General features: G+C 45.4%; 1 protein-coding gene across 1 annotated transcript in view; it reads left to right on the top strand.

Moving 5' to 3' along the window:
- KIAA1328 (KIAA1328 ortholog) overlaps positions 1-21,150 on the top strand; it is a 167,681-nt gene extending 146,531 nt beyond the window's left edge. The window contains 1 exon segment of the mRNA XM_052775337.1: positions 20,874-21,150. Within this exon segment, the coding sequence (XP_052631297.1) occupies positions 20,874-21,087 (214 nt within the window). The 3' untranslated portion in view covers positions 21,088-21,150.
- Positions 21,151-21,490: the final 340 nt, after the last annotated feature.

A 21,490-nucleotide genomic window follows, 5' to 3' on the forward strand; every position in this document is an offset into this window, starting at 1 on the left:
GATGGGAGTACGGAAAGGTGAGGAAAGCAGGTGTTGGTCTCTGACTACCAGGTAAGTGAAAATGGCCTGTTGTGTAGCAAGGAGGAATGAGAGAAGCAGTAACTCTTATTTCAGTAATGACAGTCGGTTGGATGCTATCATAGGTGAAGCCAGGTGTTGCGTTAAAGAGTAAAGGAATTTGGCAGAAAATAAACCCCCTTGCATTCCAGCTTATCCTCAGATGTCAGAGGGGTGGGGGCGGCTAGGTTTAATTTCTGAGTGATGTCCAATTCAACACTGTAAGTCCGGTCGTGTTCAATATGTTGAACTATCACGATGACGGATGTACTTAATAGTGTACTGCACTCTTGGCTTAGCTGTGTTCAATGCACAAGAATTACCAGACTTAGGGAGTTTGGTTGCATTAATGAACTATCACGACTAGATTAATGAGCAGCACAGTTTACTAAAGCAACAGGAGTACAGGTTCTTTTGGATTGCAGGTGATAAATACACTGTTTGCAAAGCACATGCAAATAATAATACAGTCGACTACAAGCACACTAAATTATGGAAAAACTCTATAGAGATGTCTAAGTTTCCCAAGGAAGCACTCGGTATAACCGAGGGTTCGAATCTTACCCAATAGGCGTCCCTATGCAGGGGAAGAGAGGTTCAGCCCGTTGACTGATCCCAGAAGTCAGCGATGTCCTCCCGACTTGTCTATGATGGTATCTTCCCTAGCATTCCTCCTCTCTTAAGCCCCTTTATATTTTCTTATTTTTTAGGTGGAGCTTCAGTGACTCTAGTCATACATATCTTTACTTTGGTATAAAGTTCTCTCGCTTTACTTTTAAAGGTATATGCTAGAGAAAATTCAGAGTACATGCTCAGTGAGGGGTGGTTGCACCTTGGAGGCGGGTAGCTTTTGGGATGGAGGTGTGTTTTGGTATTATAATGAGCAAAGTTCACCCAGAGAACATGATTTAGCGTGTCACTACTCCAGAACTGGGCACTTATGATATAAATCAGAAGTAAAGGCCGTAGCATTGACAGAACCCCCATTGTTTCACCTCCTTGCTTCAGTGGATTCAATGCAGGGACCTTCCATTCTTGTTCCAGTAGTTCCAGTTCCCCATCCCTGCAGTGATATCACAGAGTCAGCATACCAAGCTCCCCTGGTGTTGCTAACATCTAAGGTTGAAGGTTAAGTTGCTTAGGGAATTATTATGGAACAGATTTCTTGCATATCCACTGCATTCCACCCTGGAGGTTCACCTTCCCTTAAGGGGGGGGACATATCAATAAGTCACCTCCAGCAATCATTCCACACCACGGTGAAAACTGAGGAAGAAAAATCTCTTATCATCAGCCCTGCCTTAGGGCACAAGTTTTTTGATATGCTGTTGATGGATCCGGTATGCTTTAGTGCACTGGCTCTGCTTGGTATGAAAAAGGCCAGGGGCAAACCAGCAGTGCTCAGCCCCTTTCAAGACCAAGTCCTCTTTAGCTCTTTACTACTTACTGTTTATCACACTGGGGAGGGAGGGTTGTCCCATAACACTGCCAAGCACAGCTCATTTCAGTTAGCAGAGGTGTGATGTTGTTACTCAATTGTCCTGGTTTCAGCTGGGATAGAGTTAATTTTCTTTCTAGTAACTGGTATAGTGTTATGCCTTGGATTCAGTATGTGAAGAACGTTGATAACACCGATGTTTTCAGTTGTTGCTAAGTAGTGTTTAGACTAAGTCAAGGATTTTTCAGGTTCCCATGCCCAGCCAGCAAGAAGGCTGGAGGGGCACAAGAAGTTGGCACAGGACAGAGCCAGGGCAGCTGACCCAAAGTGGCCAAAGGGATATTCCATACCATGTGATGTCATGCCTAGTATATAAACTGGGCGGGGGGGGGGGGGATCGCTGCTCAGGAACTAACTGGGCATTGGTCAGCGAGTGGTGAGCAATTGCATTGTGCATCACTTGTTTTGTATATTCCAATCCTTTTATTATTATTGTCATTTTATCATTGTTATTATTATCATTATTAGTTTCTTCCTTTCTGTTCTATTAAACTGTTCTTATCTCAACCCACGAGTTTTACCTTTTTCCTTCCGATTCTCTCCCCCATCCCACTGGGTGGGGGGGAAGTGAGTGAGTGGCTGCGTAGTGCTTAGTTGCTGGCTGGGGTTAAACTATGACATCAATTCTGCTGCTTCTCTCCAAATTCTCCTGTGCAAAGGCTGTAATCTCTGATGCCATTTTCCACAAGATTTAGTGACAATTATTAGTAACCCCACAAAATGAGGCATTGAGTTCATTGGTGTTGTAGGTCTTACAGCATACAGGGATGTGTTGCAGTGCAGTGTATCAATAGATACACGAGAGAGGGACCTGCGGAGTGATGAAGTGGCAGCAAAAAGGCCGTTGTCATCTGAGTCTGCACAGACAAGTGTTGCGTGAGTGCTGGAGGGAGCTTATCTCCTCTCTGTTTCTGTGTAACCCCACCAGGGGAATATGGTGCTCATTTCTGGGTGATCGCTTACTGGAAAGATATTGTCAAAGATCAGAGGAGAGTGGCAAAATCTGTTGCTACGCTAGAGGTATTGATTTATGAGAGAAGATTAAAATATTTGTGGCTCAGATAAATGTTGACTGAGACTGGAGCAGAAGGGAGAAATGTAATATTGTTCAAATACCTAAGGAGTATTAGTGCCAAAAAAGGAGACTGATTTCTCAGTACTGTGCCAGATCTTTAGCTATAACTAATAGCGTGAAGCTGGGAGGAAGAAAATCCTCCTTGTTTATCTCTAGCTGACTATCAGAAACATGTTCTTGTTTGCAACACATACCTTTTCCTCCTACCAAACTCCAAAGCAAAAATTCATGGAACATTTGTGGCACTTTCCATGCTATTCTGTTCTCCTTAATTGTATGTTATATCTTTCCCCCTGGACTTTGACTTATCTATTTAGACTGTATGTTCTTTTGGACAGAGAATTGCTCTTACAAGTGGTTGTAGAGTGGGTCCCCCTGATCCTGATCAAGGCCCTTTAGGTTATACCATGGCCTATAAATAAGTAATAATGGTAATGATAGCGTGAGATATATTTGGCTGTGGAATGGCTTCCCAAGGAGAATAGCAAGAGGCTGATTGTTAGCAACAAATGTGAGGAAGCATATTGTAAGGAATGGTTCTCCATCAGCAGGGAGATGGCTGGATGATCTCATAAGTCCTTTCCTTCTCTAGGTTATGATTCTGTGAGTACTGCCTCGGAGAGTTCTCTAAAAGTCTCTGATACTGTAAGCTCTCTATTATGTGGGTGTAGGTTTTACAGCATTCCAGGAGGCTCTTGCTGAGGACACTGTGTAAATATATTCTGGTTTACATTGTGTGATGTATTTTAAATAAAAGGCTTAGATCTTTTTTTAATTGCTTCGAAATATTCTGCAGTCTGATCTTTTTCTTTAAGAATTAAGAAACTTTGAGATGCCTTTGGAAAATACAGACCTGTTACAGGTAAGAAGTACATCCCAACCTGGAGTTGGTTTAAATACATATACAGCACTGTTGAATTTGCCTCCTCCTGTATCCCACAGTGAAGTGTCTGCTCTGAGTCCCAACCTGCATGAAAGTAAAATGGGAATCTCAGGCTAACAGGCACAGTCCCTTTGTCTCTGATTCCCTATTTAATCTTGTTCATTCTCTTGATGTTTCAGCCTCAAAAATTGCACTTCTCTGTGTTCTTTTTTTTGGTTTCTGCATCTTGAGAGTCAGTACATGGGAATATCCCCTGAGGGTGTGTTTTGGTCACTGAAGATGCAGTTCACACAGGAAAGGCAAGGCCCCCTATCCTGACTTGTACCCTTTCAGGGAATGACTGCAAAGTCAGCTTCTCTTTCTCAGCTTTCATTTACTATCTGGCCAGTCTCTAATGTTCATTGGCATGTTCATCTCAGGCTTGCTGGGCCAAATAGCATGCTGGTTAAAACCTGGCTTATACTCATACAGCAGGGGGGGAAAGAAGAAATAATCTGAGACATCAGCTCAGAGCTATGGATCCTGAACCCAGAAACCTGGTGACACAAAGAGGATCCAGTGGACGTAATGCATTTGGATTGTCAAAAGGCCTTTGCCAAGGTTCCACAGCAAAGGTTGTTAAAAAACCAAATTTCTGCAGGATTGGAGGAAAAGTCCTTCTGTGGATTTACTGCTGATTAAATGATAGCAGGCAAAGAGACTTAATGTTCATTTTTCATGATGCAGAAGAGTCAGCAGTGGGGTCCCCCAGGAATCCACTGGGCTGGTTCTTCATCAGTGACATGGAGCAAGAAGTGAACAGCAGAATCTTCTGGGTGACCTAATAAGTTTGTGGATGATAGTAAGTTCTTTCAGATAGTCAAATGCCGTGTCAACAGCAAGAAACTCCAAAAAGGCATCAAAACTGAGTGGACAAAAAGGTAATTTACCTAGGGAAAGTCATTCAACACCATGCCTACATGATACTGAACTCGGAGCAGGTGGTTACAGTTTGTGAAGTCAAAAGCTTCCCAGAGCTTCACAAAAGCTTGTGGATACACAGACCTTGGTGTACCCACATTTTGAGTCCTGTGTGTACTTTTGGTCTCTGCCTCTCAAGAGAGACATAGTGGAACCTGGAAAAGGTGCACAGGACAATTAAAATGATCAAGGGGATGAAGCAGCTGCCATATAAGGAGACACCCAAAAGCTATAACTTTGGATAGGAAAAGACTGAATGAGAAAATGATCAAGATTTGCAAAATTGTGAAGGTGGTGGATAGGTTGAATGTGGAACTGTTGTTCACCAGATCCCACCACGTGAGAGAGACTAACTGCAGTCAATCCTTAAAAAGCACTTGATGACACTAGCAGGATATTGGCTTAAAACAGACAAACAAAAGTATGTCTTTCAATAGCAATGAACTTCCTGAGCTTGCTGTCACAGGACATTGTGGAAGCAGCAGGTTGAAAAAGGAATTAGGCAAATTTATGGACAACAGATTGGTACATGGATGTTGAAAGGACAAGCCAGGGACATACCTCTAGCATCCCTAATGCAACAATTGTGGATGCAAGAATAAAGATGGCAGAAAGTGGCTAGGACTCTTTAATTTGGGTAGAGTTCTGCCCTTCACCCACAGAGCCTGGGTTAACTTGGGGGTGGGGGATCAGTCATCACAGCCAGTTTTTCCAGATAACCTCAGGTTGTATCACTAGTGTGGTGTCTTCAGGTTTGGGGTAGTTTGACTGCTGAGGCCACTTCTTATCTGCATCTGTTTTTTCTCTGCTTTTGTTTGCCCTGTTTGTTCCAGTCAAATAGGGATTTGATATTTGCTTTATAATAACAATAAGCTCAGTTTCCTTTTCTGTAAAATAGGTCTGTTCCCTATCTCTTGAATGTGTTTTTAGCTGTATTTAGCATTTGTAAAGTGCTTGGAGGCAGGCGGTGTTTTACAAATACAAAATAGTGTTAGGCTTTGTATTTAGGCACAATACTGTACTGTAATTCAAAGGCAATTCATGTAACATTAGTAAATCACTTTGAAAATATAAGCAGTATTATAAAAATAAACCTTTTTTTTTCCTCTGGTAATACAGTTAAATAAAGTAAGCCTATACAGCTACTAATCTCCAAAACCATATTGCCAGTATGCTTTATTGAAATGCCATCACCTTGCAGAAGAGACATTCTGTGTGTTTTGTACACATTTATGGTTGAAGAATAAATTTTCAGAGACTGTAAATGAAAAGATATCTCTGAACATAGTGATCAAATATCTGGCACTGCTTGTTTAAAGAAATATACATATATCTCACTGCCAGAGTATTTATGATTCTAATAAGTTTAGTTATTTTGCCTCATGGGGAAATTCCTGCTCCTCCAAATATCAAACTTGTTTGGGGTTGTGCTGTTTTTTCAGGAAGGAACAAATGATATTATTAGTTAAATGGGACTGCGCAATATGAAAATACAATAGTGTAGTTTAAAAATTGAACAGTGTGTAAGAAATATATTTTGCCAGCAATGGGAAATAGACAAACATTAAAAATTCAATGTCATATCCCAAATGTCTAAATAAATAAATAAACAAGCATCACTGTTCAGCCAATTGATGCAAGGATGCTCTGTGGTTACCTTCAAGAGCACTGTTCTCTCTAATACCCTGCACAGTAATGAGTTCTGTGCATCACTCTTGCATAATCTGACCATTTTTTAGGTACTGTACATTGTGGGACTGTCTGAACTCTGAGTGCCCAGCAGGTTTTATTAGACAGAATACCAAGTGGTTTCAGGTGATTTCTCAGCAACCATCCTGGGAATAAGCGGTCTTGTTCCCAGAGCAACAGCCACATTTGCATGTTTGTCATTAAAACGCGAGAGCCTTCCTTCCCATTCAATTTGGAAACACAGTACAAAGTAAGATGCACTTGTAGATGTTCAGAGAGTTGTATTCCTGCTGCACAGGCAGTGAAACAGAAATACCATGGAAGGAAGGATTTGGCTCTGTGCCAACCTGTGTTTATTTTTGTACTGTTTTCCTCTTTAAAATGTGAGCATTTAATGAGCTGAATTGTAATGCTTTATGATGTTTCCTGTTATCTTAGTGATGGACTACAAAACTCTTTTACATTAAGAGTTAATAAACTCTACTAGATACTTATTTAATTAGGAGCCAATGCTGAAAGTTTCTAATAAACTTTCCAAAAGTGCTTTAGTGGCTGAGGAGCCAAATTTCCAGCAACCTGTGTTAATAGTACAGAGGAGATTAAAGGAATACTGTCACAGCACTGTGCAATGCCTGACCAGGATGGATTTAGCCACCCAGGTCACAGTTCTGCACTGACCCAGCTATACTGGCTTGATCCCGGTGGTATCTACCTCTCAGATAGTTTGGGCATCTCCATGCTGCTCTCTGAGCCATATTTTGAGTTTTACCTTCTACATTAAAAGCAAAGGTCAAATTTCTTTATTGAAAGAAGAGCTTCAAAGCTTATCTTGGTCTGTTCTCTCTACTCCCATCTCTGTCCTCTTGCATATGGCCCTGCCTTCCTCATGCTTTGTACACTAATTCTTTGTGTTCCCTCTCCCGATGGAATTTTTGGAGACTTTATGATAAGATTACTTTCACCAAACTTTAACTGTCCAAATAGTTAGACTTCTAATCCAAACTTGTAGAGTAGACTTTACAAATTTTCTTCTCCCGTGATGAAACATGCAGACTTTCAAGCTCATGGAAGTTAGATGAAAAAATATACATGGGGGAAGTGTCAAAACCAGGCTTAGAAAAGAGATTGTTTTCCAGTATGTTGCGGAGGTGCTCACTGACTTTCTAGCACACTGGCAAATGTACCAAAAAGGTGAAGACAGACTGAATTATCACCATCTGTAAAGGGACAGTTGCCCATGTCATTTTCCTTCTGTTGAGAGGGCAAAACCCATCAAAGAAAATGTGTGTAACCATCTAGCACTGATGGGACATTTGGTTGCTTGGTTGAACAGGAACATGAGGAATTTCTGTATGTAGTTTAATGTACAGTGCTGGTACTTCCACAGAACGTTTGGGATTTTTTCTCCTTGGGAAGCATGAACAATATGAGGACACTCTTGGCTGTTAATGTGCATTAAAAGAGCATTCAGTATTCACAAGCCAAGTTTGCCAGATCAGTTTTCCTGTTTGAAATGTTCAGATTCTTGGGTGCCTGATCCTGCAGCTTTGACTTCACTGAACCCATTAAGTGTCGTATTAATAATAATGAAACCTGTTTTTACTTATGCATTTATTCAGATCGTGCAAGGAATACATATGCTGGTTTTAGAGACAGTTACATTTCAGGATTTGAGCATTCTGACTGTGTCTCTTTAAATATTCGGATACAAATAAATGGTGAGAAAATTGTCTTTGCAAGCTTCAAACCATTCTAGGTCTACTCTGTTGCCTCCTGTCGTGGTTTAAGCCCAGCCAGTAAAAAAGCACCACAAAGCCACTCACTCACTCCTCCCCCCTGGCCCCAGTCGGATGAGGAGAGAAATATAAAGAAACGCTCGTGGGTCGACACAAGGACAGGGAGGGATCAGTCACCACTTATGGTCACAGGCAAAAGGCTCAACTTGGGGAAGAAACAAAATCAATTTAATTTACTACCAATCAAATCAAAACAAGGATAATGAGAAGTAAAACCAAACCTTAGAACACCTTCCCCCCACCCCTCCTTCCTTCCCGGCTCAACTCCACTCTCAGTTTTCTCTACCTCCTTCCCCCAGTGGCGCAGGGGAACAGGGGATGGGGGTTGGAGTCAGCTCGCCACACCTTGTCTCTGCCGCTCCTTCCTCCTCAGGGGGAGGACTCCTCACTCGTCCCCTGCTCCAGCGTGGGGTCCCTCCCACAGGCTGCAGTCCTTCATGAACTTCTCAGGCATGGGTCCTTTCTGCTGGCTGATCTTCAGTCACCAACTGCTCCAGCGCGGGCTTTCCCATGCAGTCACGGCCATCTTGGGGGGCATCCACCTGCTCCAGCATGGGGTCCTCCATGGGCTGCAGGGGGACAGCCTGCCACCTCACCATGGGCTGCAGGGGCATCACCTCCTCCAGCGCACCTCCTCCCCCTCCTTCACTGACCTGGCTGTCTGTGTAGGTGTTTCTCTCACATTCCAATCTCCTCCGCCACTGTAGGTTCCCCTTCTTAAATCTGTTCTCCCAGAGGCGCTACCACTGTTGCTGATTGGGTCAGCCTTGGTCAGAGGTGCATCCAACTTGGAGCCGGGGAAGCTTCTAGCAGCTTCTCACAGGAGTGTGATGGAAAAGGACTTAACTGCAAGGTTCAAGCAAACGACTTGAACTTCACTTGCAGATTTAACTGCAAGGTTCAAGCAAACGACTTGAACTTCACTTGCAGACTTAACTGCAAGGTTCAAACAAACAACTTATTTGAACTTCACTTACAGACTTAACACACCACTATTGCAGGTTTTACAGATACAATGGAGGAATGCACTATTGCAATTTTTTAAGGCAAGAGTAGTACATTATTACAACCACAAGCGATTCACAGACAACCACAAACGCATTTACAAACTTAAAGCATAAACAATATTCACTTACCCCTCCAGGTAAGGACTCTCAATCCCAGGGAAGTTACCTTGACCAGCATCCCGATCAAGGGGGGGAAGGGTTTCCTTCGCAAGCCAACTGCATAGTTAGAGAAGTGACTCCCCCCATTTCCAACCCGAATCTTAGAGTTTTTATCCCCTGACTTGTGGAATGGTGTGTATGACTATGTCTGAGTGGATTATGATATATGCCTAAATGGATTATGTATATCTGAGTGGAGTTTCCCCTTATCTTTCATTTGTTGGTCTGTGATTGTTTGAATACACAAGGTTGTCATTTGAAACTGAAGCTGAAACCCTCCGGTTTTGGGGTTTTTTTACCTTGCTTCCTCAGCAACCAAATAGTGGTTGGATTGAGACTCAGGGCATACTATTTGTTAAGGGATTTCAAGGCTCAGTTCGGGTTTTGGTTCTTTGAATGGTGCAGCCACTGCCCTGTTTACTTTAGGGTTTATCAGACAACCCAGGGCTAAGCTGTCTACACAGCTCCCCGTGAGTCGTCTCTGCAGAGAGACAGGGCCTGGAGGCAACCCAAGGCTGGGTCACTTTTGTAACCCCCCATGAGTTGCCTGTGTGCACTAGACATGATGAAACTCATTTGTGAACTATGAGCCGGACAATCCACACAAGGAGCCACCCCTGCAGCCCCTCCCCCGCTACCAAAAACCCTGCCACACAAACCCAAAACACCTCCAGCCAGATGCTGTCTGATGTTGCCTCGACAAACCAGGGCAAACCATTATCATGGGATTAAACACTAAATACCCACAAGGAGCATTCTCTTTATCAGATAGTGCTCTGTTAGCAGAGTTCATTCACTTCATTGCATATATAACTGTGGTTTAAATAGACTGATTTACATACATCACCTAGTCTTTTACCTAATCTTTGCTATTTGCTGTGCTTGTAATCTGCCAAATCATTTAGCCTTCCTGATAGCAGAAATGCTGTAAAACTTAGATAAACTTGCAGAAGACATGAACTCAAAGGTACTGCTGAAATCTAGGGCCTGCACGTTTGCTGTAAATGCACTGGCTGGTTTGGTTTCCCCCTACATAATCTGTGATTGAATGTGGCTGCTGGAGAAATTGCAGTTTTATGATAACACTACAGTCAGAGGAGATAAGCATTTGTATGCTAGACTAGATTAATCTAAAAAAAGTTTTAGGTGTGTCTAACGAAACCAGTGTATGTGTTAACTGGGTTTCTTTGGTGTTCAAAGCATCTGTGTATATCTATATAGAGTCTACTCCAAAACTTTCTCTACGTGAGAAGTCTAATATAGCTATGTGCTAGTTCTCACTATCAATGCAGCTTATACCATTTTACATTGGAGATATATTTAAGGAGCCTCAGTTTTTAGAGGGTACTTTCTGAATGCTAATACAAATAACAGACCTAAGTAAAATGGTCTTGCTTGGCTACCCAAAATCCCAGTCTCCTTCTGAAATTCTTGGTTAGGGTAACTGTAAGGCATCACATTTGAGTAGGGTTAGCCACTTACACAGTCCAATTAAAACAAAACTAAAGCTGTATTTTTTTGAGTCGCTCATTTTTGGTGATTAGGGGTGATTTGAACAGACTGTCGTGGTTTAACCCCAGCCAGCAACTAAGCACCACGCAGCCGCTCACTCACTCCCCCCCACCCAGTGGGATGGGGGAGAAAATCGGGAAAAGAAGTAAAACTCATGAGTTGAGATAAGAATGGTTTAATAGAATAGAAAAGAAGAAACTAATAATGATAATGATAACACTAATAAAATCACAGCAGTAATAATAAAAGGATTGGAATGTACAAATGATGCGCAGTGCAATTGCTCACCACCCGCCGATCGACACCCAGCTAGTCCCCGAGCGGCGATTCTCCGCCCCCCCTTCCCAGTTCCTATACTAGATGTGACATCACATGGTATGGAATACCCTGTTGGCCAGTTTGGGTCAGGTGCCCTGGCTGTGTCCTGTGCCAACTTCTTGTGCCCCTCCAGCTTTCTCACTGGCTGGGGATGAGAAGCTGAAAAATCCTTGACTTTAGACTAAACGCTACTTAGCAACAACTGAAAACATCAGTTATCAACATTCTTCGCATACCAAACTCAAAACATAGCACTGTACCAGCTACTAGGAAGACAGTTAACTCTATCCCAGCTGAAACCAGGACAGTACCTGCTCCTTATTCTATACGATTGACGTCATGCTTAGTTCCCATACCTTTAGTTACATCCTGGTCAATCATCATCACCTTTTCCGTCCCTTTGAGACATATGAACAATGAGATATATATATATATGTATATATGTATGCACACACAGAGATATCATTCCTTTAGTTTATGGGTTGAGTTCATAAAATGTTCATTGAGTTCATTTAGTTCCCGACTCTGGGCTCCATCTGTCATACCAGTCTTTCTGGGCAGGAGGGATGGTGCAAAGTCCTCTCAGTCAGTAGAGCAGGACTGGGCTTCAGTGCAGTGTGACAAGCAGGTGACACTGGATGCAGCAGGAGGATGGTGTGCACCGTTGGATTGTTGCATGCTGGAGTCAGTTCTGGTTCCATCACTACTGCGCTTTGCTCAGTTTTATCACAGTTCATTCTTGTTTGATCTAAGTGATTCTTACTATAGTACTATGGATATAGCATATAGCAATTATAGTAAGGATAACATACAGTAGCAGGGTTATATAGCAACTAATATCATACAGTTTAATTCTGGCTAGTCTCACCTAAAATTAAATCCCCTTGAGGCACACATCGGACTTCCCCATCTTTTTGCATCACCCACCAAATGCACCCAGGCCCTTGAGCAAAAGCAATCCCATGAATGGGTTTACCTTTGCCTGAGGCAGGAGTAACCCAGACTGTCTTCCCTAACATATTTTTTATGTGCACTACAGGGACTTTATCCCCTTCTACAGTATGTAAAAGTTCTGACTGGGCAGGGCCACCCCGATTGGCAGATCCTCTGGTGTTGACTAACCAGGTGGCTTTTGCTAAATGTGTATCCCAATGTTTGAAAGTTCCACCCCCCATTGCTCTCAATGTAGTCTTTAACAGTCCATTGTATCGCTCAATTTTCCCAGAGGCTGGTGCATGATAGGGGATATGAACGCCAGGGTGCCCACCAAAGCCATTCTATCACTCCCCCTCCTCAGCTGGACAGGGGAGAGAAAATATAACAAAGAGCTTGTGGGTTGAGATAAGGACAGGAGAGATCACTCACCAATTACCATCACAGGCAAAACAGACTCAGCTTGGGGAAAATTAACTCAATTTATTACAAATCAACCAGAGTAGGGTAATGAGAAATAAAACCAAATCTCAGAACACCTTCCCTCCACCCCTCCCTTCTTCCTGGGCACAACTTCACTCCCGGATTCTCTACCAACCCCCCCCAGCGGCACAGGGGGACGGGGAATGGTGTTTACAGTCAGTTCATCACATGTTATTTTCTGCCGCTTCATCCTCCTCAGGGGCAGGACTCATCACACTCTTCCCCTGCTCCAGTGTGGGGTCCCTCCCATGGGAGACAGTCTTCCACGAACTTCTCCAACGTGGGTCCTTCCCACGGGCTGCAGTTCTTCACAAACTGCTCCAGCATGGGTCCTCTCCACGGCGTGCAGTCCTTCAGGAGCACACTGCTCCAGCATGGGTGTCCCACGGGGTCACAAGTCCTGCCAGAAAACCTTCTCCGTGGGCTCCTCTCTCCACAGATCCGCAGGACCTGCCAGGAGCCTGCTCCAGCGCAGGGTTCCCACGGGGTCACAGCCTCCTTCGGGAACCCACCTGCTCCGGCGTGGGGTCCTCCACGGGCTGCAGGTGGATATCTGCTCCACCGTGGACCTCCATGGGTTGCAGGGGGACAGCCTGCCTCACCATGGTCTTCATCACTGGCTGCAGGGGAATCTCTGCTCCGGCGCCTGGAGCATCTCCTCCCCCTCCTTCTTCACTGACCTTGGTGTCTGCAGGGTTGTTTCTCTTCCATGTTCTCACTCCTCTCTCCGGCTGCCATATTCCGTCTGTCCCAACTTTTTTTCCCTTGTTAAAAATGTTATCACAGAGACGTTACCACTATCGCTGATTGGCTCGGCCTTGGCCAGCGGCGGGTCCATCTTAGAGCCGGCTGGTATTGGCTCTGTCGAACACAGGGGAAGCTTCCAGCAGCTTCTTACAGAAGCCACCCCTGTAACCCCACCCCGCTACCAAAACCTTGCCACACAAAGCCAACACATACACCCAGTCAACGCCATGCTCTTTGGCCCAGGTGTCTATGAGGTTGTTTCGGAAATGAGTCCCGTTGTCTGACTCAATTCATTCTGGGGTGCCATGTCACCACAAGACCTGCTTTTCAAGGCCCAGGATAGTGTTCCGGGCAGTGGCATGGGGCACAGAATATGTTTCCAGCCATCCAGTGGTTGCTTCCACCATCGTGAGCACATAGCGCTTGCCTTGGCGAGTTTGTGGGAGTGTGATATAGTCAATCTGCCAGGCTTCTCCATATTTATATTTCAGCCATCGCCCTCCATAGCACAGGGGCTTTAATCGCTTGGCTTGCTTAATTGCAGCACATGTTTCACATTCATGGATAACCTGTGAAATAGTGTCCATGGTCAAGTCCACCCCTCGATCACGAGCCCATCTATATGTTGCATCTCTTCCCTGATGGCCTGAAGCATCATGGGCCCACAAAGCCATAAATAGCTCACCCTTATGTTGCCAGTCCAGGTCCACCTGAGACACTTCAATATTGGCAGCCTGATCCACCTGCTGGTTGTTTTGATGTTCTTCAGTGGCCTGACTCTTGGGTATGTGAGCATCTACATGACGTACTTTTACAACCAGATTCTCTAGCCGGGATGCAATATCTTGCCACAGTGCGGCAGCCCAAATGGGTTTACCTCTGCGCTGCCAGTTGCTCTGCTTCCATTGCTGTAGCCACCCCCACAGGGCATTTGCCACCATCCATGAGTCAGGATAGAGATAGAGCACTGGCCACTTTTCTCTTTCAGCAATATCTAATGCTAACTGGATGGCTTTCACCTCTTCAAACTGACTCGATTCACCTTCTCCTTCAGCAGTTTCTGCGACTTGTCGTGTAGGACTCCATACGGCAGCTTTCCACCTCCGATGCTTTCCCACGATGCGACAGGATCCGTCAGTGAACAGGGCATATTGCCTCTCATTTTCTGGCAGTTTATTATACAGTGGGGCCTCTTCAGCACGTGCCACCTCCTCCTCTGGTGACATTCCAAAATCTTTTCCTTCTGGCCAGTCCGTGATCACTTCCACAATTCCTGGGCGACTGGGGTTTCCTATGCGAGCCCATTGTGTGATCAGTGCAATCCACTTACTCCACGTGGCATCAGTCACGTGATGTGTAGAGGAGACCCTCCCTTTGAACATCCAGCCCAGCACTGGCAGTCGGGGTGCTAAGAGGAGCTGTGTTTCAGTACCAACCACTTCTGAGGCAGCTCGAACTCCTTCATATGCTGCCAATATCTCTTTTTCAGTTGGAGTATAGCGGGCCTTGGATCCTCTGTATCCCCGACTCCAAAACCCCAGGGGTTGGCCTCGGGTCTCCCCTGGTGCTTTCTGCCAGAGGCTCCAGGTAGGGCCATTCTCCCCAGCTGCAGTATAGAGCACATTTTTAACATCTTGTCCTGCCCGGACTGGTCCAAGGGCTACTGCGTGAACAATCTCCCGTTTAATTTGTTCAAAGGCTTGTTGTTGCTCAGGGCCCCATTTAAAATCATTCTTGTTCCGGGTCACTTGTTAGAGAGGGCTTACAATCAGACTGTAATTTGGAATATGCATTCTCCAAAACCCCACGACACCTAAGAAGGCCTGTGTTTCCTTTTTATTAGTCGATGCAGACATAGCTGCTATTGTGTTAATCACGTCCATTGGGATCTGACGAAGTCCATCTTGCCATTTTATTCCTAAAAACTGGATCTCCCGTGCAGGTCCCTTGACCTTACTTTCTTTTATGGCAAAACCGGCTTTCAGAAGGATTTGGATTATTTTCTTCCCTTTCTCGAACACTTCTTCTGCCGTGTTGCCCCATACGATCATGTCATCAATGTATTGCAGGTGTTCCGGAGCTTCATCCTTTTCCAGTGCAGTCTGGATCAGTCCATGGCAAATGGTGGGGCTGTGTTTCCACCCTTGGGGCAATCGATTCCAAGTGTACTGGACACCCCTCCAAGTAAAGGCAAATTGTGGACGACACTCTGCTGCCAAAGGGATTGAGAAAAACGCATTAGCAATGTCAATTGTGGCATACCACTTGGCTGCCTTTGACTCTAGTTCGTATTGAAGTTCTAGCATATCTGGAACGGCAGCACTCAGCGGTGGCGTAACTTCATTCAGGCCACGATAGTCGACTGTTAGTCTCCACTCCCCATTAGACTTTCGCACGGGCCATATGGGACTATTAAAGGGTGAGCGAGTTTTGCTGTTCACTCCTTAGCTCTCCAGTTGGCGAATCAACTTGTGGATGGGAATCAGGGAGTCTCGGTTGGTGCGATATTGGCGCCGGTGCACCGTCGTGGTAGCAATTGGCACTTGTTGTTCTTCAACCCTCAGCAACCCCACAATCGAAGGGTCTTGAGAGAGACCAGGCAGGGTAGACAGCTGTTCCGTGCCCTCCGTCTCCAAGGCAGCTATACCAAAAGCCCATCGATACCCCTTTGGGTCCTTAAAATACCCTCTCCTGAGATAGTCTATGCCAAGGATGCACGGAGCCTCTGGACCAGTCACAATGGGGTGTTTCTGCCATTCATTCCCAGTTAGGCTTACTTCAGCTTCCAATACAGTTAACTCTTGGGATCCCCCTGTCACACCAGAAATACAAATGGGTTCTGCCCCTTTATAACTTGATGGCATTAAAGTACACTGTGCGCCGGTTTCTACTAGAGCCTTATACTGCTGTGGGTCTAACGTGCCAGGCCATTGAATCCACACAGTCCAATAGACCCGGTTATCCCTTTCCTCCACCTGGCTGGAGGCAGGGCCCCTCTAATCCTGGTCAGAGTATCCAGTATTCACTTCTCGTAAAATTGGCTCAGAAGTCCCTTCAAGAGGATCAGAAATACGATCAGCCCTTCTACTCTGTTTGGAAACCGGAGCGGCATTTTTCCTGGTAGAATCCCCTTTTGTGGTGGTTTTTCCTCGCAGCTCATGGACCTGTGCATTTAGGACCGAGGTAGGTTTTCCATCCCATTTCCTCATGTCCTCTCCATGATCACATAGGTAAAACCACAGGGCACCTCGTGGTGTGTACCTTCTATATTCTGTCTCTTGGGCAGAAGAATGCTCACTCCTAATAGCTGAGACATTGGTCCTTACAGGTGGGGAATAGGACATATCCTCCTTGATTTGCTGGAAATCCTCGGACAGCTTCTCCACAGCTGAAATGCAGGCTTGTACAGAGGAGGAGAGATTTTCTTTGTTTTGACGGAGTTGGCGAGCCACTTCATCCACTGTCGGTGCCTCTTCGTCTTTCCAGGTCATTATTGCCAGTGAGTTGGCATAGGACAATGGTGCGCTCCGTACAAACTTCCGCCACATGGGTCGTGTGCATTGGACTTTGTCTGGATCTTTGGGTAATTGTGGGTTGTCTGGGTCATAATGAATCGTCTGTAGCACAACTAATTCCCTCAGATATTGGATACCTCTCTCCATGGTGGTCCACTTGCTTGATTGACATATAACATCTTCCTTAAAGGGGTACCTTTCCTTCACACTTGACAGGAGTCGCCTCCAGAGGCTGAGGGCTTGTGTCCCTCTTCCAATTGCCTTGTCAATGCCACCTTCCCTGGCAAGCGATCCCAGCTGCTTGGCTTCCCTACCTTCTAATTCCAAGCTATTAGCCCCATTGTCCCAGCATCGGAGGAGCCAGGTGATAATATGCTCACCTATACGGCGGCCAAAATCTTTTCGCATATCCCGCAGCTCACTCAAGGATAGGGACCGGGTTATTACCTCTGGTTCTGCCTCTTCCTCCTGTTCCCGTGATGACCCTGGTTCGCCTTCATCCTTCGCTAAGCGAACTGATTTTTTTGTATATTTCTTTTTCTGTACGGGGGCAACTGATACTGGTGCAGGTTGGTCCGCTGGTTCAGTTGCAGTACCGCTCGCCGGGTCTTGGATAACCGCAGTGTCTGTTGCCAAGGTTTGGGTAGCTGCTGTGCTCGTTGCTGGGGCTGGAGGGACCTCAGTGCCCGTTGCCGAGGTTTGGGTAGCTGCAGTGCTCATTGCTGAAGGCTCGAGGGGCTGCAGTGCCTGTCACTGAGGTTTGGGTAGCCACAGTGCTCGTCGCCAGGGCTGGAGGGGCCGCAGTGCCCGTTGCCGAGGTTTGAGTGACCGCAGTGCTCATCGTTTTGTTGTTAGGTCCAGAGACCTTCTCTTCCCCTTGAGGGTACTGAGTGGTGTTGAACAGGGCTCGATAGGCATGGGCCAGGCCCCAGCACGTTGCAGTGATTTGTATCTCTCTGGAGCTGCCGGGGTGACAGCATACCTTTTCCAAATATTTTACTAGTTTTTCAGGATTCTGCACTTGTTCAGGGGTGAATTTCCAAAACATTGGAGGTGCCCACTTTTCTAGGTACTTGCCCATACTCCCCCACACACCCTGCCACTCATAATTATCCAGCCTTGGGGCAGATCTCTGGGTGATTTTCTTAAATAGTTGTTTAACCTTAAACGAGAGCTGAACCACATTCAGAAGCATGCTAATTCCTAGCAGTAGGGCTAGGACCGTGCTGGTCTCAACATCCCAAGAGTATTCAAATTTTTCAAAATCCTCAAACACCATTGTAACTGGACTGAAGGAGAAAGGAGAGGGGAAGAAAGGTATCCCACCCATAGACTGGTTTTCCAAGGAGGAAAGGTAAATGGTATAATTATTAATAGTTTCCCACACATGGCTCCCGGAGTATAAAGGTGACAATGCTGAGTGCAAGTACCGGATTAATCCCACAGCCGACGACTTTATCATACCATAAACCAGTGTTATACAATACATCAAAGCGAAAACCTTAATCCACCTCCCACGGATGATAAGCAGCAGAAGAGGGACTACATACAGCAAGCGAGGTGATACATAACAGAACTTTAAAAACCAGAGCAACAACTCTAAGAACACATAAATCAACATAATGACCAGCGACTATTAGACCAATATAATGAATGCTAATAACAAATTTGTTTTAACAAGCTCTGGTCAGGTTTGTCGTTATCTCAACCCTTCGTGCCCCACGTTGGGCGCCAAAAAGGACTGTCGTGGTTTAACCCCAGCCAGCAACTAAGCACCACGTAGCCGCTCACTCACTCCCCCCCAACCCAGTGGGATGGGGGAGAAAATCGGGAAAAGAAGCAAAACCCGTGGGTTGAGATAAGAACGGTTTAATAGAACAGAAAAGAAGAAACTAATAATGATAATGATAACACCAATAAAATGACAACAGTAATAATGAAAGGATTGGAATGTACAAATGATGCGCAGTGCAATTGCTCACCACCCACCGACCGACACCCAGCCAGTCCCCCGAGCGGCGATTCTCCGCCCCCACCTCCCCGTTCCTCTACTAGATGGGACGTCACATGGTATGGAATACCCTGTTGGCCAGTTTGGGTCAGGTGCCCTGGCTGTGTCCTGTGCCAACTTCTTGTGCTCCTCCAGCTTTCTCGCTGGCTGGGCATGAGAAGCTGAAAAATCCTTGACTTTAGTCTAAACACTACTGAGCAACAACTGAAGACATCAGTGTTATCAACATTCTTCGCATACTGAACTCAAAACATAGCACTGTACCAGCTACTAGGAAGACAATTAACTCCATCCCAGCTGAAACCAGGACACCTTGGGATGCTGAGACCAGCGTGGTCCTATTGCTAGGAATTAGCACGCTCCTGAATGTGGTTCAGCTCTCGTTTAAGGTTAAACAACTATTTAAGAAAATCACCCAGATATTTTGCATGGCGTTGCTAGTTTAGGGAAGGAAGTTGCTTTACCTGCTGCTGTTGCTGCTGCTGCATGATGGTATTGGACAGCACAAGTGTTAGTCTGCCTCTGGGAGATACATTGGCCGCTGCTAATCTTTCACATCAATAAACTGTTGTGAATATTTGTACTTAAGAATTTTTCATCCCATCTGAGTTGAGGAACCTACCCCAGCTGTCTGACTTAGTTGCTTATTCTTCCTAGGCTCCTACTGTCCTGAATGGAAAAACAGAGGTTTTTCCACCAGGACTCAAAGCAGGAAACAGCTTGAGATGTTTTCTCACGCTATGGATAAACTCTTTCTGCTTACAAGAGAGGGACCCTATGGAAACCAACCAGCTACACTGATACCTTAGGTTGGGTGCTGTGAATAATGTTCTGTGCATGTAAGTCATTGAATGTGTGAATTATTTCAGCATTGGGAACATCAGGCAGGTTGGTGCTAACAACAGGATGGAACAAAGGGGACTTTTGGGTAAAACTCTTGAGTGATATCTCTTAGACTGGAGAATGGCCTCCCTGGGTGTCGTGGTTTCAGCCCAGCCAGTAACAAAGGACCACGCAGCCGCTCGCTCACTCCTCCCGCCCCCCTCCGGTGGGATAGGGAGGAGACGGAGGAGAGAAAAGAAAAAAAACCTGGAACCTCGAGGGTTGAGATAAGGGCAGTTTACTGGGACAACACAAAAAAAAGGTTACAACAACAACAACGGTACTAATGAAAGAATATACAAAAAAAAAAGTGATGCACAGTGCAACTGCTCACCACCCGGAACCCAATGCTCCGCCACCGAAAATCGAGAGCCCTCCCCCTGGCCCGCTCCCCATTTATATACTGAGCATGATGTCACATGGTATGGAATAGCTCCTTGGCTAGTTCAGGTCGGCTGCCCCGGCTATGCCCCCCCCACCTCCCAGGTTCCTGTAAAAATTAACTCTATCCCAGCTGAACCCAGGACACTGGGGAAGCAGTGGAAATGGTATTAAGACATTTAAAATTGGACAGGAGAAAATATATTGTAGTGATCAGTCCTGTGCTGGCATTTAGATCAGGTCTTATCTTGTGTGAATATTAATAGGAAGTCTCTGTCTGAAGTAACTGCCATTATTCAGTGTGTGTTACCAGCTAACATTGGCTTGCAACCTTCCCCCACATCCGTACTCACACTTAAAGGACAGCCTGAGTAATGTTTAGCACCTTTGCCTTCTCTATTGGTGGCTGAAGTGTTGATTTTGTATTGCCTTGCTTAGATTATATTCCTTCAGTGCTTCCACCAGACAGACCATATAGTGCACAGAGATTTAAAGGAAGCATGCATAGTTTGTGGCAATAATAATAAAGTCTCCTGCTGTTTTCAAATCCCTGGGAAACTAAATCAAGTGTAGAGGTCTATTCAAAAAAGTACAGCATGTGTATAAGTCACTTTACCATTACCTGTGTGGGTCTGCCTTGTAGCCATTCAGTGTATTTGGCTGTCATATCTCTGAGGTCTGTCCTCAGTCTCCGGAGTGCGACTAACACATTACACACCTCAAATGGAAAAGCTGATGAAACAGCTTAAAATAACCTGAGCACCCATGCTTTGCTCACCTCTTTTTCACTACCTCTGTGTTGGTATTTCTCATAGGAACCCATACAGCAAAATTTGTTCTGTGCTGGTGGCCCCCATCAGACAAATCTAAGTCTAGTCTGAATTATGAAGGCAGGAAGACTGGTTTCAATTCCTGCATGATGCTGTGGTGCTTAATGGAGCTCCATTTTCTTGGTGTGTTTCTGTAGGTACGAAGCCTGTCTTCTTGACCTGGTTGAAGCTATGAGCCTGATATCTGCCCTGGGACACTTCTGCAGAGAATCTTACAACAGGAACAAAATGCACACACCTCGTCGTGCAAGCCACAGGTCCTCGTCTTGGTACCAGATCCCTCGCAGCTCCAGAAGCAGAGCAGATGAGCTAGAGAAGAGCCAGCTCCTCAAGGAGATTTTCTTCATTTGACACATCTCATTGGTCTACAGCCTTTCTGTAGATTTTTTAGGACCTTTTTATTGCTGATTTGTTTGTGTTTGTCACGACCCAGACTGGACAGATCAGGGAGTCGAGTTTAATTCAAAATTCCCTCAGGCTAAATTAAGGTGAAACGACACCAAATGATCGGTCAAAGATTTTATTCATGACAGAAGTAAACTGAACTGGGGAGGCATGATAGTAGGTGGCAGGGTTTCTCTCAACAGGAATTGGCATAAGACTACTTCTGTAAACCGTGTAACCCAGGGTAACCATATACATCAATTCAGGGAATAAGGAGATCCCTCCTGTTGAGTCAGGAGGTTCAGAGCAGACCCCCTTGCTTTCTAGACTCCTCCTCAGAGAAGGGCCCAGGGGCGGCTGGATCCACTCT

This window comes from Harpia harpyja, chromosome W, assembly GCF_026419915.1.
Source record: "Harpia harpyja isolate bHarHar1 chromosome W, bHarHar1 primary haplotype, whole genome shotgun sequence".
Lineage (NCBI taxonomy): Eukaryota > Metazoa > Chordata > Aves > Accipitriformes > Accipitridae > Harpia > Harpia harpyja.